The sequence below is a fragment of the Saimiri boliviensis genome, chromosome 11, assembly GCF_048565385.1.
Source record: "Saimiri boliviensis isolate mSaiBol1 chromosome 11, mSaiBol1.pri, whole genome shotgun sequence".
In the NCBI taxonomy this organism is placed as follows: Eukaryota; Metazoa; Chordata; class Mammalia; order Primates; family Cebidae; genus Saimiri; species Saimiri boliviensis.
The window spans coordinates 82,429,745-82,443,616 of NC_133459.1; the positions used below are offsets into that span (position 1 = coordinate 82,429,745).

The window sequence follows — 13,872 nt, forward strand, 5'->3', positions numbered from 1 at the left end:
ATCTCAGCTCTTCACTCAGAAGCTGTAGAACCTTGAGGAAGTTGCTTAACCCCTGTGCCACAGTTTCCTCCTCTGAAAAGTGGGTAGAATTAAAAAATACCTACATCACGGGGCTATTGTGAAAATTATGCAAGTTCCTATGAAAAGACCCCATAAAACAGCCTCAGGAAAATAACAATAGCAGACACCTACAGTGGTTACTATTTCATCATTCAGTGTCCATCTTCCATACCAAGTGATTGGCTCTGTAAAGCATGGCCCATAAGTAGTTGCTATGGTTTGAGTTATTTGTCTCCTCCAAAACTCTTGTTGAAATTTAATCCCCAATGTGACAATTTTGAGAGGGAGGGCCTTTAAGAGGTGATTGGGCCACGAGGTCTCTGCCCTCATAAATGGATTAATCCACCTATCGATTAATGGGTTATCAAGAAAGGAGAGGAGGAAGAGACTTGAACTAGTAAGCTCACCACCCTGTCACCCACCCACCATGTGATGCCCTGCACTGCCTTGCGACTCCACAGAGAGTCCCAAACATGAAGAAGATCCTCATCAGAAGTGGTCCTCCAACCTCAGACTTCTTAGGTTCCAGAACTGAAAGAAATGCATTTCTTTTCTTTATAAATCAGCCAGTTTCAGGCATTCTGTTATAAGTAACAGAAAACAGACTAAGACAGTGGTGTTGAACAAAATATGGAACCTGTGCTTAGCATAATGCTTCAGCATACTTACAAATAAATGAAGAGAATCGAGCGGCACATAAGACCACTGTATAATCTAAGTTAGAACTTACGATGGTCTGAGCTAAGTTGGGGCAGAGCGAAAGGAGAAGGCACAGAATCGCAAGAGATGGAGAGAGTCACGGCCTGGTCTCTAGCTGGATCTGGGGAATAAGGAAGAACAAGAAGGATTCCTGGTTTCCTGTCTTTAGTAAACCGAGTTCATTCTGGATATTCAAGACAAGAGAGGACTATTCGGTGGCAGTTAAAGCCATGGGTGTGATGTCCTATCAGAGAGACCACTGGGAAGGACAGGAGTGGGGGATGGGGAGTGATGCTTGAGAATTAGAAAAGGAGATGAGCTCAGGAATGAGATGGAGCAGAAGGGCCAGAAAAGCAAACAGAAGCAGGGACAGGCGGCCTTCAGAGGAGAGGCTGCAGCTGAAGTCCCCCACAGCAACACCTCTGCAGAGACGGCATTGAGGAGACATGCTTTGGATTTAATAATGCAAAGATGTGAGTGACACTGGCATGAGTGTCTGAGGGCAAAGCAGCTGCTACAGTGGGTGGCGAGCAGAGACAGCCAGCTGGTAAATGCAACTCTCTGAGCAAATGACTTCAGCTTACTAAGCTTCAGATGTCCCAGCTACAAAACGGGGAGGACAAGTGTACTCGTTTCTGGGGCTGTCATGAGAACCAGGTGGAACAGCCCATGTGAAGTGCGTGTTAGAACAGCGCCCAGTTATTTATATTTACCTTTAGCCATTTTACACTCAGGAGAGTTATCTTGAGGTGTCACCTAATGGTGGCTAAGAAAACAACTTAGCTCTATCATAATGCAAAATTCTTTCTTTTTTCTTGGATCCATGGAATGGGGCAGAGGATACAGAGGCAGCTCTTGAGAAGATAAGACTGAAAATCTTACGAAATACAAGGACAGCATCTAGTACCTTCCTTTCTGACACAAAACTAGAACGCAAATCTCGAAGACAGCTTGTATTGGACCTTGTTCACAGATGGGAAAACAAACAGGCTTAGAAACAGAAACCAGCCTTCCTAACAGAATCCAGTATAGGAGTCTGTTTTTCTTTGAATTACTGAGAAGACTAGTTTGGTATGCTAAAAAATAGGTACTTTATGAACATCTCAATTGCTTTCTTGATCTATTGAAACCAAGTTACCTCATAGGAACATTTCCAAACTTGGGTTTATAATACAATAGTCCAGAAAGATGCCCCTGCCAACATTTTTAGGGAAGTCCCACAGACCACTGAGCCCCTGTGAGGCCCTGAAAAGTCCTACATGCACCACCACTAGCCTGTCTGTGGACTCTAGCCCAGGGTTTCCCAAACTTACTAAAACCCTTTCCTTGTAATAATATCTATATCACCCATCGAGGGGGAATCCCGCCAAGGAGGAATCCCACTAATTCCTCTCCAAGTCCCTCATCTCCAAACTGCTATATTTATGAAACCAAGTTAAATAAAGACATGGCACATCTGGAGAGGGGACTTGGGAGTCACAAAAGGCAGCATGAGGTTTGTATGTGAAAATGGACATTCAGGCTGGGTGTGGTGGCTCACATCTGTAATTCCAGCACTTTGGGAGGCCAAGGTGGGCAGATTATGAGGTCAGGAGTTCAAGACCAGCCTGGCCAACATAGTGAAAGCCCCTCTCTACTTAAAAAAAAAAAAAAAAAATTAGCCAGGCTTAGTGACGCGTGCCTGTAATCCAGCTACTTGGGAGGCTGAGGCAGGAGAATCGCTTGAACCTGGAAGGCTGAGGTTGCAGTGAGCTGAGATTGCAACACTGCACTCCAGCCTGGGGGACAAAGTAAGACTCCATCAGGAAAGAAGGAAGGGAGGAAGGGAGGGAGGGAAAGAGAGAAAGAAAGAGAGAGAGAGAAGGAAAAAAAAGAAGGAAGGAAGGAAGGAAAGAGAGAGAGAAAGAAAGAACGAAAGAAAGAAGAAAGAAAAGAAAAGAAAGAGAACATGGACATTCACCTACACACTTTGCTTCAATATGGGTAAAGACAAAGGAGGGAGAGAGGAGCCTGGGGTAAGCATGTAGGTGTGAATGAGTCTCTGAACTTTTAGAAATAGTGTAAGGGTCCCAACGGATGTCACCCTTGTCCTTGTCCACGTCCCCCAAAGCCAAGGCAATCTCAATCCAACAGACAGCTTCACATAGCGGGGAAAGTCCATTTCCTAAGATGGTTTCTAAACATCCATTTTTTAAGGCTTTCACATCACATCATTTTTATTTTAAATTCACATTCTCCTAGTGATAGAACCTGGTTTCTTAAGACACACCTCTAGGAGAGTATGTAAATCCCAGTGGTCTAGGAGGCCTGTGTTTCTCCACATTGGCCACAGGAGGGGGCCAGAGATACTTTCTACTGAGCACAGGCAAGGAAAACCCCTTGTTGCAAGAGCCCCGCAGGCAGAAGGAAACACTCACTGTTCTGGAAATGCATTTGACTGACTAGCTTGGAAATTTCCAACATTCTGACCTTTATAATGATATTCTAAATCACATATTTGACAAGGGTTAGTTTCTTTTCACAGAAAATTGCAGCCTCTACTTGGACTTGGAAAATATGCCCCTGATCTCTGTGTGTCTGTAAGAAAGTGGTGTATGCCGGGGAATAGTAACCACTTTTTAACAGAAACCAAAACTGTAATCGGAGGCTTAAGTCAGTCGGTGAAATTATGGAAATCAAAACTTCAAAATCATCAGGACATATTATACAACTGAAAAGCAGCAGGCCAAAAATCAAATATAGTTTACAACAAATCTAAAACAGGAGCCATAGTTATTTTACATTTTATTTCATTCTGATAATCTGGTCAAAAGGAAAGGAAAGTCATTTGAACAAAATCTTCAAAGTAAAAAATACTAAGCATCCATCATTTACATCATCCCAATCGTTTACTGGGCAAACAGAACAGATTCCATAGGTAGCCCATTATAGCTTATTTATTTATTTTACTTATTTTTTTAATTTATTTATTTTGAGACAGAGTTTCACTATTGTTGCCCAGGCTGGAGTACAATGGTGTGATTTTGGCTCACTGCAACCTTGGCCTCCAGGGTTCAAGTGATTCTCCTGCCTCAGCATCCCAAGTAGCTGGGATTACAGGCACCTGCTACCATGCCCTGCTAATTTTTTGTATTTTTAGTAGAGATGAGGTTTCACCATATTGGCCAGGCTATTCTCAAACTCCTGACCTCCCTCATGTGATCCACCCGTCTCAGTCTCCCAAAGTGCTGGGATTACAGAAGTGAGCCACTGTGCCTGGCCTATTTTACTTATTTTTGAGACAAAGTCTAACTCTGTCCCCCAGGCTGAAGTGCAGTGGCGTGATCTCAGTTCACTGCAGTCTCCGCCTCCCAGGTTCAAGCAGTTCTGCCTCAGCCTCCCAGGTAGCTGGGATTACAGGTGTGTGTGCCACCATGCCTGGCTAAGTTTTGTATTTTTAGTAGAGATGGGGTTTCATCATGTTGACCAGGCTGATCCTGAACTCCTGACCTCAAGTGATCCACCCGCCTCAGCCTCCCAGAGTTCCAGGGTTACAGGTGTAAGCCACCGTGCTCAGTGGCAGCCCATTTTAAACATGTGAATTAAGAGATGTTTTCTAAGCAGTGACTGAGTAAATGACCTAGCATTTGCAGTGGTTGCTCTCTGGGCTCTGGTGGCCCTGATCCTTCCTCACTGTCCAAGGCTCAGATCAAAGCATACCTTCTCCAAGAATCATTTCTAGATTTTATTTCTCACTCTGCCCCACTCAAACTTTTGCTTTCTTTCTCCTCATACTTTTTGTGTATATACCACTTACTTCTCTCTGTAACACATCACAGATTTCATAAGCATGTCAGTCACCCTCACTAAGGCATTTTCTTCCTTTTCCCATAATGCCTAGCAATTAATATATGCCAACTCTTGTGTTCAATGCTTTGCTTTATACACTAATTCATTTAATATTCAATAATATCCTGGAAGGTAAGTTTAGGCTAAGTGTACCCTATCCAGAATGGTTTGGGACCACAAGTATTTCAGATTTCTTTTGATTTTAGAATATTTGCACTATACTTACTGGTTGAGCATCCCAAATCCAAAAATTCAAAATCCAAAATGCTACAATAAGCATTTCCTTTGAGCATCAGTCATATTAGTACGCAAATGTTTCAAATTTTAGAGCATTTTGGTTTCAGATTTTTCTAATTTGGGATGCTCAAACTGCACTATTATTACTCTCATTTTACACAGAAAGATACTGAGACTGACAGGTTAAGTAATTTGTCCAAGATCACAGGCTCAGTAAATGGAACTGGAACTGAAACCCAGGCATTCTGGCTCCAGAGCTGTTCCAAACCACTGAGTCATGCTACCTCTTCTAAGTGGTGTAGAATAAACATTTACTGAATTAAACAAAAATAAAAAGTTTTAAGATACTCTTTACAGAATCTAATGCTCAAGATGCAGTTTTCTTCCTATTCCCACACAAACAAACTAAATACCCTAACCCCCAAAATAAAGTGTTAAAAGTCATCTATAATCCCCATGGGCAAGTAAATAGCATACTTACTAGATCCAAATATGTTCAAGTCTTTACATTCTTCAATTCTGGCATCACTGTCAAAATAGATTTTGATTTTGCCACTGTGAGCTTTATTGTCAAAGATAATCTGGAGACACAAATGTATAGAGAGGTTACACAAGATAGCATAACATGTTAGATCAACTCTGCTTTGAAAAAAAAATCCCCAGCATCCAGTATGCTGATCCAAAGAGAATTACACAGGCCAGCAAAATGGCTGACAAGAGTTACCTTACACTAATTTCCTGCACCCCCCGCCACACACACACAAAGGAAAAAAATAATAAACAACTATATTTTGACTGAAATCACTGACGAAGTACACTGGAAAGCACCAGGATAGCAGCAAAATCCTGTGGAGCATGGAAGCCTAGGGCAGCAACATAGAAAGGGGAGCAAGGCACCCTGCCTCTGCCACACTGTCTCCCCAGCCAGGATCAGCTTAGAGTCAGGTGGGATCTCTTTGGATAGGAAAATGTTAGGCTAGAGACTCCCAGTGGTCCTCATTATTGCCACAGAATGCCAGCAGTCCTTGCTACAGGGGAGCCCTCCAGTCCTCACAGGCTTTGAATCCAGTTTGGAGAGGTGCTGGGAGTTCATGCAGCCATGCTGCCCCAGAGTGGAAGCCCACATTGTGCACTCCTCACCTCTGTGACCTAAGCTGCTATGGCATGACACCATTTTGAAACCATATCACTAAACAGATCTGCCCTGTTCTGCCCCGGGGCCAGTACTTACTGTCTCTCTCCATCCCTGAAGTCCTGCCATTATTCTACCATGTTTACACAGGTGCCTGCAACACCATTACCCTGGCTGCCCAGAGCCTAGACCTAATGGAACATCTGAGACCCTGATATCTGAATCCATCCAGAACCCCTTCTTGCTCCTGACCCTGGGAACAGGCAGAATTACACAGCAGGAAGTTGCCAAACAGCTGGCTGGTGTGTGGTGTTTGTGCACACTTGTGCCACACAGTTGGCTGCCTCTCCATACCCCCACAGGCCTGACAGCCAGTTTAGCAATGACCTCACATCTCTAAAGAGCCAGCCTCACAGCCTATTGGCCCACCACAACCATGCACACTTGGCCTGACAACCAGCAATTGCCCCCACCCAGTTGAAGAGTCTGCCACACAACCTGCTGCTTATCATGTATGCACATGTCCAGCCTGACAACCAGTCTGGCATCCCTGTCTTCAGCAAAACTATGCCATTGTTGTTAAAAACTCTCTCAGCCTAGGCCACCAAGCCAATCACAGACATCACTGACAAGGATTACAACTGAACAAACTGCATGGACACCACACTGCTGAGTCTGCCCAGAACAAAAGCCAATGCACTATACCCAACCAACACCCTAGGGCCCATCTACAGGAAAAAGTCTTTTCCTATGAGAACTATTCCACAAAATTGGAAAGAACAACTATTTCACTAGATGCATAGATAACAAATGTAGGGATACAAGAAACACAAAATGGCAAGAAAACACAACACCCAAAGGAATACAATAATAAAATAGTAGGCCCTAAAAAAAAGGATATTCATTAAATGCCTGAAAAGAAATTCAAAATAATGATCTTAAGAAAGCTCAGTGAGATATAATGGAATACAGAAAAACAATTCAATAAAACCAGAAAAATAATTTATGATTTGATCAAGAAATTCAACAGAGATACATAGCATAAAAAAGAACCAAACAAAAACCTTGGAGCTGAAGAACTCAATGAGTGAAATAAAAAATTACAATTGACAGTTTCAACAATAGACTACATCAAACAAAGAAAAAAGAATTTTTGACTGGATGCAGTAGCTATACCTGTAATCCCAGCACTTTGGAAGTCCGAGGTGGGCAGATCATTTGAGGTCAGGAGTTCGAGACCAGCGTGGCTAACATAGTGAAACCCCATCTCTAATAGAAGATACAAAATTAGCTGGGTGCGGTGGCAGGGTCCTATAATCCCAGCTACTGGGGAGGCTGAGGCATGATAATCACATGAATCCAGGAGGCAGAGGTTGCAGTGAGCTGAGATCACACTACTGCACTTCAGCCTGGACAACAGATTGAGACTCTGTCTCAGAAAAAAAAAAAAAGAAATCTGAACTTGAAGACAGGTCTTTTGAAATAACCCAGCTGAAAACTTCTCAAGTCTTGGGAGAGATATGAACATCCAGATCCAGGAAGCTCAAAGATCCCTAGTTAGATTCACCCCAAAAAGATTCTAAGTTCCATTATAATCAAACTATCAAAAGTCAAAGACAGACACAATTCTAAAAGGTGCAAGAGAAAAATATCAAGTCATACATAATGGAATCTCCATTAGACTATCAGTACATTTCTCAGCAGAAATCAGGCAGGTCAGGAGAGAATGAGATAATATATTTAAAGGATTTAAAGAAAAAAAAAAGACAAGAACTGTCAGTCAAGAATACTATATCCAGAAACGCCATCCTTCAGAAATGAAGAAGAAATAAAGACTTTTCCAGACAAGCAAAAGCTGAGGAAATTTTCACCAGATGACTAGCCTTTCGAGAAATGCTTGAGGGAGCACTAAAACTGGAAACAAAAGAACAATAATTAGAATCACAAAAACATGTGAAAGCATAAAACTCAACAGTAGAGGTAAATTTGTAATCAAATTCAGAATACCCCAGTATTGTAATGGTGCTATATAAATCTCTCAGTCCTCTAGTATGAAGGTCTTATGTCAAAATTGTAAAAAACAAACGCAACGACAATTAGAGGCTAAAGAACATAAACACATAAAATAAGGCAAGAAAGAGAATTATACCACTGAAAATGTTCACATCAGAGGATTTCTTCACAACTCTCTGTTATTAATTAAACAAATGTGATTGAAAGGGCTAATATGCGAAGTTTTACTAAATACAGGATTTCAGATATCTGGTTCAGAGAAATCCTAGAACAAAACAACCAGTCCCAGGAATAAAAACCCAAATTCACCAATCTTTGAAAGAACACAATGATCTCATTTATTATTCTGAATTGAATTTAAAAGCATTTCCTTCCATTTAGTTCTTTGGTTATGAAATTCTAGTTTTTGTTAGACTAGAATTTATTTTTCTGTTTCCAGAGCTACATATAATGCTTTCAGAAAGAACAAAGATTGCTCCAAGCCTGCAGGCTAAACTTAAGATGTCCATATGCACTCAATCTTCTACCTTATGACATTTAAATCAATCATTTTAAATCAATCATTTAAATCAACTATAAATAAAATATATTTACAGTTTATCAGTGATATGTGCCAAATATTTATTAGGGTAAACACATTAAGAAAACCCAGAAGTTCAGTGGCAGAGCTTGGAGAGCCAGATATATAGGTGATCAAATCTACATGCACCTGCTGGTCTCTGAACACAAGCCAAGTTTGCCCAAGAAGATCACACAATCAAACCAGAAATTTGAGAGTTAAACCTGTCAACCTACCATCCTCATTTCTATATCTGTAGGTTGTGACTAAACCTCCACTAGCACTGGCACTCAAGGTCTCTGTTTTCTCAAGAACAGCCCCTAAAACGCTTTTCTCAAAGCAGATAGAAGTCCAAAAAACAAAATAAAAATGAAAAGCCAGTATTTTAAAACCCACACTTCTGACCATGTCATGACAAAGTCATCAATGACCTCATCCTTGCAGACCAAGCTCCATGTTCCTCTCCTGCCTTTCTCCTCATCCCTGCAGATGCTCAGTTCTCCTCTGGCCAACCCACTCCAGAGAGCTTGCAGCTGGAGACATTCTTCCTTAGCACATATCACAATCTGTAGTTACTTTTATTTCATTTACTTGTCTTTATTCTTCCACCACTAGGCTGTAAGCTTTCCTGAGGGTACCTCTAGGGCATAGCAAAATGCCTGATGCATAGTTGAGACTCATTAAGTATTTATTGATAGGTGCATGAAACACTCTTCTGAATTGCTAAATGACAGTATATACAACTTTCAGCTAGGCATTCAGTTTAGCCCCTTAATGAACAGGAAATAAGAGAAAAACAGAGAAAGAAAGTCTATGATAATGAGAAGGTAGTTTACTCTCCCCATAAATGTGAACTGTTGGTTGGGTGCAGTGGCTCACACCTGTAATCCCAGTACTCTGGGAGGCCAAGGTGGGTGGATCACGAGGTCAAGATATCAAAACCATCCTGGACAACATGGTGAAACCCCATCTCTACTAAAAATACAAAAATTAGCTAGGTGTGGTAGCATACACCTATAATCCCAGCTGCTCAGGTGGCTGAGGCAGGAACATTGCTTCGACCCAGGAGGCGGAGGTTGCAGTGAGCCGAGATCATACCACTGCACTCCAGCCTGGAGAGAGCGCATGAACTGTCTCTTCCACTACACATGCCCCCTACCAAAATAAAAAGTGAAACAACTGCTCCTTTGCAAACTGGTCTTCCTGTCAGTGGAGCAGTTTATGCCTCAAGGTTTGAAAACAATTTCCTACAACATTTGCAAAGACGTTTCTCTAAAGCTTGGAAGAACACTAACATTTAAAACACTTTCATAAATATTTTTTAAAAATGTATTGGGAGAGTAAAGTCAAAGCCAATTTTTTAAACTCTTCTTTTCAATGTAGAAATTTGGTTTTTAAAAGTTGAAAAAGGCTTGCTTCATCTTTAGAAGTAATAGTCTCTGGATCAACACTACCATAATGAGGCTGGACACGGTGGCTCATGCCTGTAATCCCAGTATTTTGGGAGGCCAAGGAGGGTGGATCATTTGAGGCCAGGAGTTTGAGACTAGCCTGGCCAACATGGCAAAACCCCGTCTTGTCTTCACTATTAATAAACATACAAAAAAATTAGCCAGGCATGGTGGCACATGCCTGCAATACCACCTATTTGGGAGATTGAGGCATGAGAATCATTTGAATCTGGGAGGCAGAGACGGCAGTGAGCTGAAATTGCGCCACTGCACTCCTGCCTGAGTGATAGAGTGAGACTATGCCTCAGAAAAAAAAAATGTACCACATTGTATCACTATATCTATTTTAAACATGACTGCATTTAACACACTGTAGGCTGGTATGTTTTATATTCTGCATCAACAAAATATGTAGGGAAAAATAAAAGGAAGTGGCGAGTAAAACTAAAATACTTGCCGTATTCTGGAAGACATAACAGTCTGGTAACTCACGGGAATGGATTGTTTGTAAGTCAATGCCTTTAAGATGAAAGGAGATTTCAACCTGTAAGAGCCTGAATAAAATACAAAGATACAAATTGTCATAATCGTACTATACTATTCTCCTTCTCCCACCCTCACTTCTGGGAATAACACTTTAAAATGTATTTACCGATAAAATTCCAGTATGAAGAAAGATGAGTTCTTCCAGTCCGGAGGGTCCTTGGAGAGAGCCTGAAGGTCTAAGTGCACACAATCTAGGGCAATGAAAGAACAAGAAATGATTGTTTCAGGCAAGAATTAGGTGCTAAAAGTAGTGGGCAAAAGTGTGACAAGAAGCAGGTTGCTTAGGGAGTTTCAAAGTATTTCCCCAGAAAACACTTACCAATTATTCAGGAAGAATGATAGTAACCTCACAGTGGAGAACCTGGTAGACACCACACTAACCAAGTGAACAAGGTTATATCACAGTAATGAGACAAACAGACAGGTACCTCGTGATACAATGAACTGAGAATCACATGACTTCACTTGGGTGGTATTCCTGCCAAAAAAGGTATAACCTCAATCTAGTCATGAAGAAACAGAAAAACCCAATGTGAGAGACATTCTACTCTTTAAATGTATCAAGATCATAAAAGTTAAACCAATAAAAACCAAGAAATTTTAGACTGAAAAGACACGACAACTAAATGCCAGATGTTATCCTGAGTAGGATCCTGGAGTTGGGTGCAGTTTTTATTTTACTATGAACAACTGCTAAATTTATGAAATGTGAATAGGCTTTGCCGATTATAGTATTGTCTCAATGTTAACTCATTGTTTTGAGCACTGTATAGTGGTTGTGTGGGGGAATATTCTTGTTTTGGGGAAATGTACACTGAAGTATTTAGAGGCAAAGGAACAGCATGTTTGCACCCCCAGGAGAAATATTTATGCACAGAAAGAATGATCAAGCAAATGTGATAAAATGTTAGTATTGAAGAAATCTGGATGAAGCATATACAAGAAATCTTTGCGCTATTTTGTAACTTTTCTGGTAGTCTGGCACTTTTTCAAAGTAAAAAATAAAGAGAAAGAAAAGGAACACAGCTTGCATTCAAGTAAAAAACAAATTATGACCTGTAAATGATAGAAAAATGATTCCAAGAACCTCACATAAAAATTAGTCTCATTATTGTGTGGGCTAACACTCTTGTTTTACAGGGCATAAAACAAGGAGCTCTAAAGACAAGTACCTTCCAAGACCATAGAGACCTAGTGATACAACTGGTATGAAACCAGCATGGGTGGCCCTCACCCAGGCTGTTGCAACCCCTTCCGTGCTGACTTTCAAATGGAAAAGCTGGGGCTTTATGCAGTACCTGGCATCTAGTAGGTGTTCATGAATGTTGGCAAACTCATTGGTTGATTATTTAAAAGTGTTATTCCACAACTGCAACTCTTCATTTGCTTCTTTCCAACTAAAGTATGAAGTCTCCGAGATTAAGAGCACAATTTTGTTGTACCTTGTTAAACACCGATGGCCTGGCATCTACCTGGCACTCAATGTATGTCCTGATACATGGGATACACTTATATTTAATGAAAATTAGATGTCCTGAGCCAAAAACAGGGCCCAGAGCTGAACAGACAACTTAACAGACATATTTTTAAAAGATAGTTGCAGAGAGTATATCTCCCTGTGTTTCGTAGATGGAGTATTAGTGTCAGGGAACGTTGGCCTTCCTGACTAGACCTTAATTAGTACAGTGAAGGCAGCTGGTCAAAAGAAACTTTTTTTAGGAAAAGACTAATGATAAAAATGGCAAAAACATATTGGGCACTTAACTCCAAACCAGACACTGTGCTGGACTTTGTTCTCTCAGTTAATGCATTATCCCATTTAATCTTCAAAGAAACCTTGTGAGATAGGCACTATTACGGCCATTTCACAAAGGCACAAGCCAAGGCCCAGAGAGGCCAAGAAACTTCCTCAGTCACACAGCTAGCTACTGGCTATCCAAAAGTTAAATCTACTTGTGCTTGGCTCTAGAGCCTGAGTTCTGCCAGTGCACTGAGGAGGCTGACTTCTGAGCACATATTTCAGAAGAACATCAAAGACACAGGCTCTGTACCCAACCCATTCATTTATTCAGTAAATATTTGCTGAAAGCCAGGCACTGTGCTAGGCACTGAAGGTAAAGCAATGAACAAGACAGACATGGTCACCATCTTCATGGAGCTCACATTCTAGTGGGGGAGATAACAATAAGTAAAGATATATACAAGATAATTTCACAGTGTGAGAAGTACTGTGAAGATAAAATAAACAAGAATAACTAGGAGGGTTATATGGGTTGGCTGTGTCCCCACCCAAACCTCACCTTGCAGTTCCCATAATCCCCACATGTCAACATGTCATGGGAGGGACCCAGGAGGAGGTAACTGAATTATGGGGCTAGTTATCCCCATGCTGCTGTCCTTGTGATAATGGGTGAGTTCTCATGAGATCTGAAGGTTTTATAAGGGGCTTTTCCCACTTTGTTTGGCGCTTCTCCTTCCTGCCACCATATGAAGAAGGATGTGTTTGCCTCCCCTTCCACCATGATTCTAAGTTTCCTGAGACCTTCCCAGCCATGCAGAACTGTGAGTCAATTAAACTTCTTTCTTTTATAAATTACCCAGTCTTGGGTATGTCTTTGTTAGCAATGTGAGAGTAGACTAACACAGAGGGACAGTCCACCTTAGGAAAGATAGTTAGGGAGTGACTCTCAAGGTACGAAAAATGTTTGAACTGAAACCTTTTTCCTAAAAGGAAAAAGAACCAGCTATACATAGATCCAGATAGGAAAAAAATCAAGCACTAAGCCCTCCAAGCAAGAAAGAGCCTGGCTTGCTCAACAAACAGAAATGATGCTACAACAGAGAAATGAAGACAGGGCCTAGAGAGGCAGGCAATGGGCTAGTTTCTATAAGGACTTGTGGATTTTATTCTAAATGGGATGGGAAGCCACTAATGATTTTTAAGCCAGGAAGACATATGACCTGATTTACCACTGTGGTTTCTGCAGGGCAGGGCAGGGCAGGGGCTGGTAGAGGCAAGACCAGAAGCAGGGACACCACCTAAGCAAGTAGTGGCTTGGATGACAGTGGCGGCAGTGAAACGGGGAAACTGGCAACTTCAAGTATGGGGCTTGAATAACTGGGACTATTACAATATGATATGAAAATGTTGATATCATTTTTCAAAATTGGAAAGTCTAAGAAAGAAACAGGTTGGGCCACGGGGTAGGTAGGGAGATGGGGGAGGTTTAAAATGTTCTCTTTTACACACAGTGGTTTTGAAATTCCTATTTGGCAACACCATGGAGTTGTCAGGTAGTCAGTTGGATATATGAGGAGCATGGAGCTCAGGGAAGTCTGGATTAGGG

At 41.4% G+C, this 13,872-nt stretch overlaps 1 protein-coding gene across 3 annotated transcripts in view; it reads right to left on the bottom strand.

Moving 5' to 3' along the window:
* Positions 1–13,872, bottom strand: part of MCOLN2 (mucolipin TRP cation channel 2) — a 73,618-nt gene that overhangs the window by 17,803 nt on the left and 41,943 nt on the right. For all 3 annotated transcript variants that reach the window (XM_003921359.3, XM_074381095.1, XM_010346921.3), the window contains exons 5-7: positions 10,632–10,716; positions 10,437–10,533; positions 5,306–5,405 (exon numbers count right to left, since the gene is read on the bottom strand). In XM_003921359.3, coding sequence (XP_003921408.3) covers positions 5,306–5,405; positions 10,437–10,533; positions 10,632–10,716 — 282 coding nt within the window. The remainder of the gene's footprint in view (positions 1–5,305; positions 5,406–10,436; positions 10,534–10,631; positions 10,717–13,872) is intronic.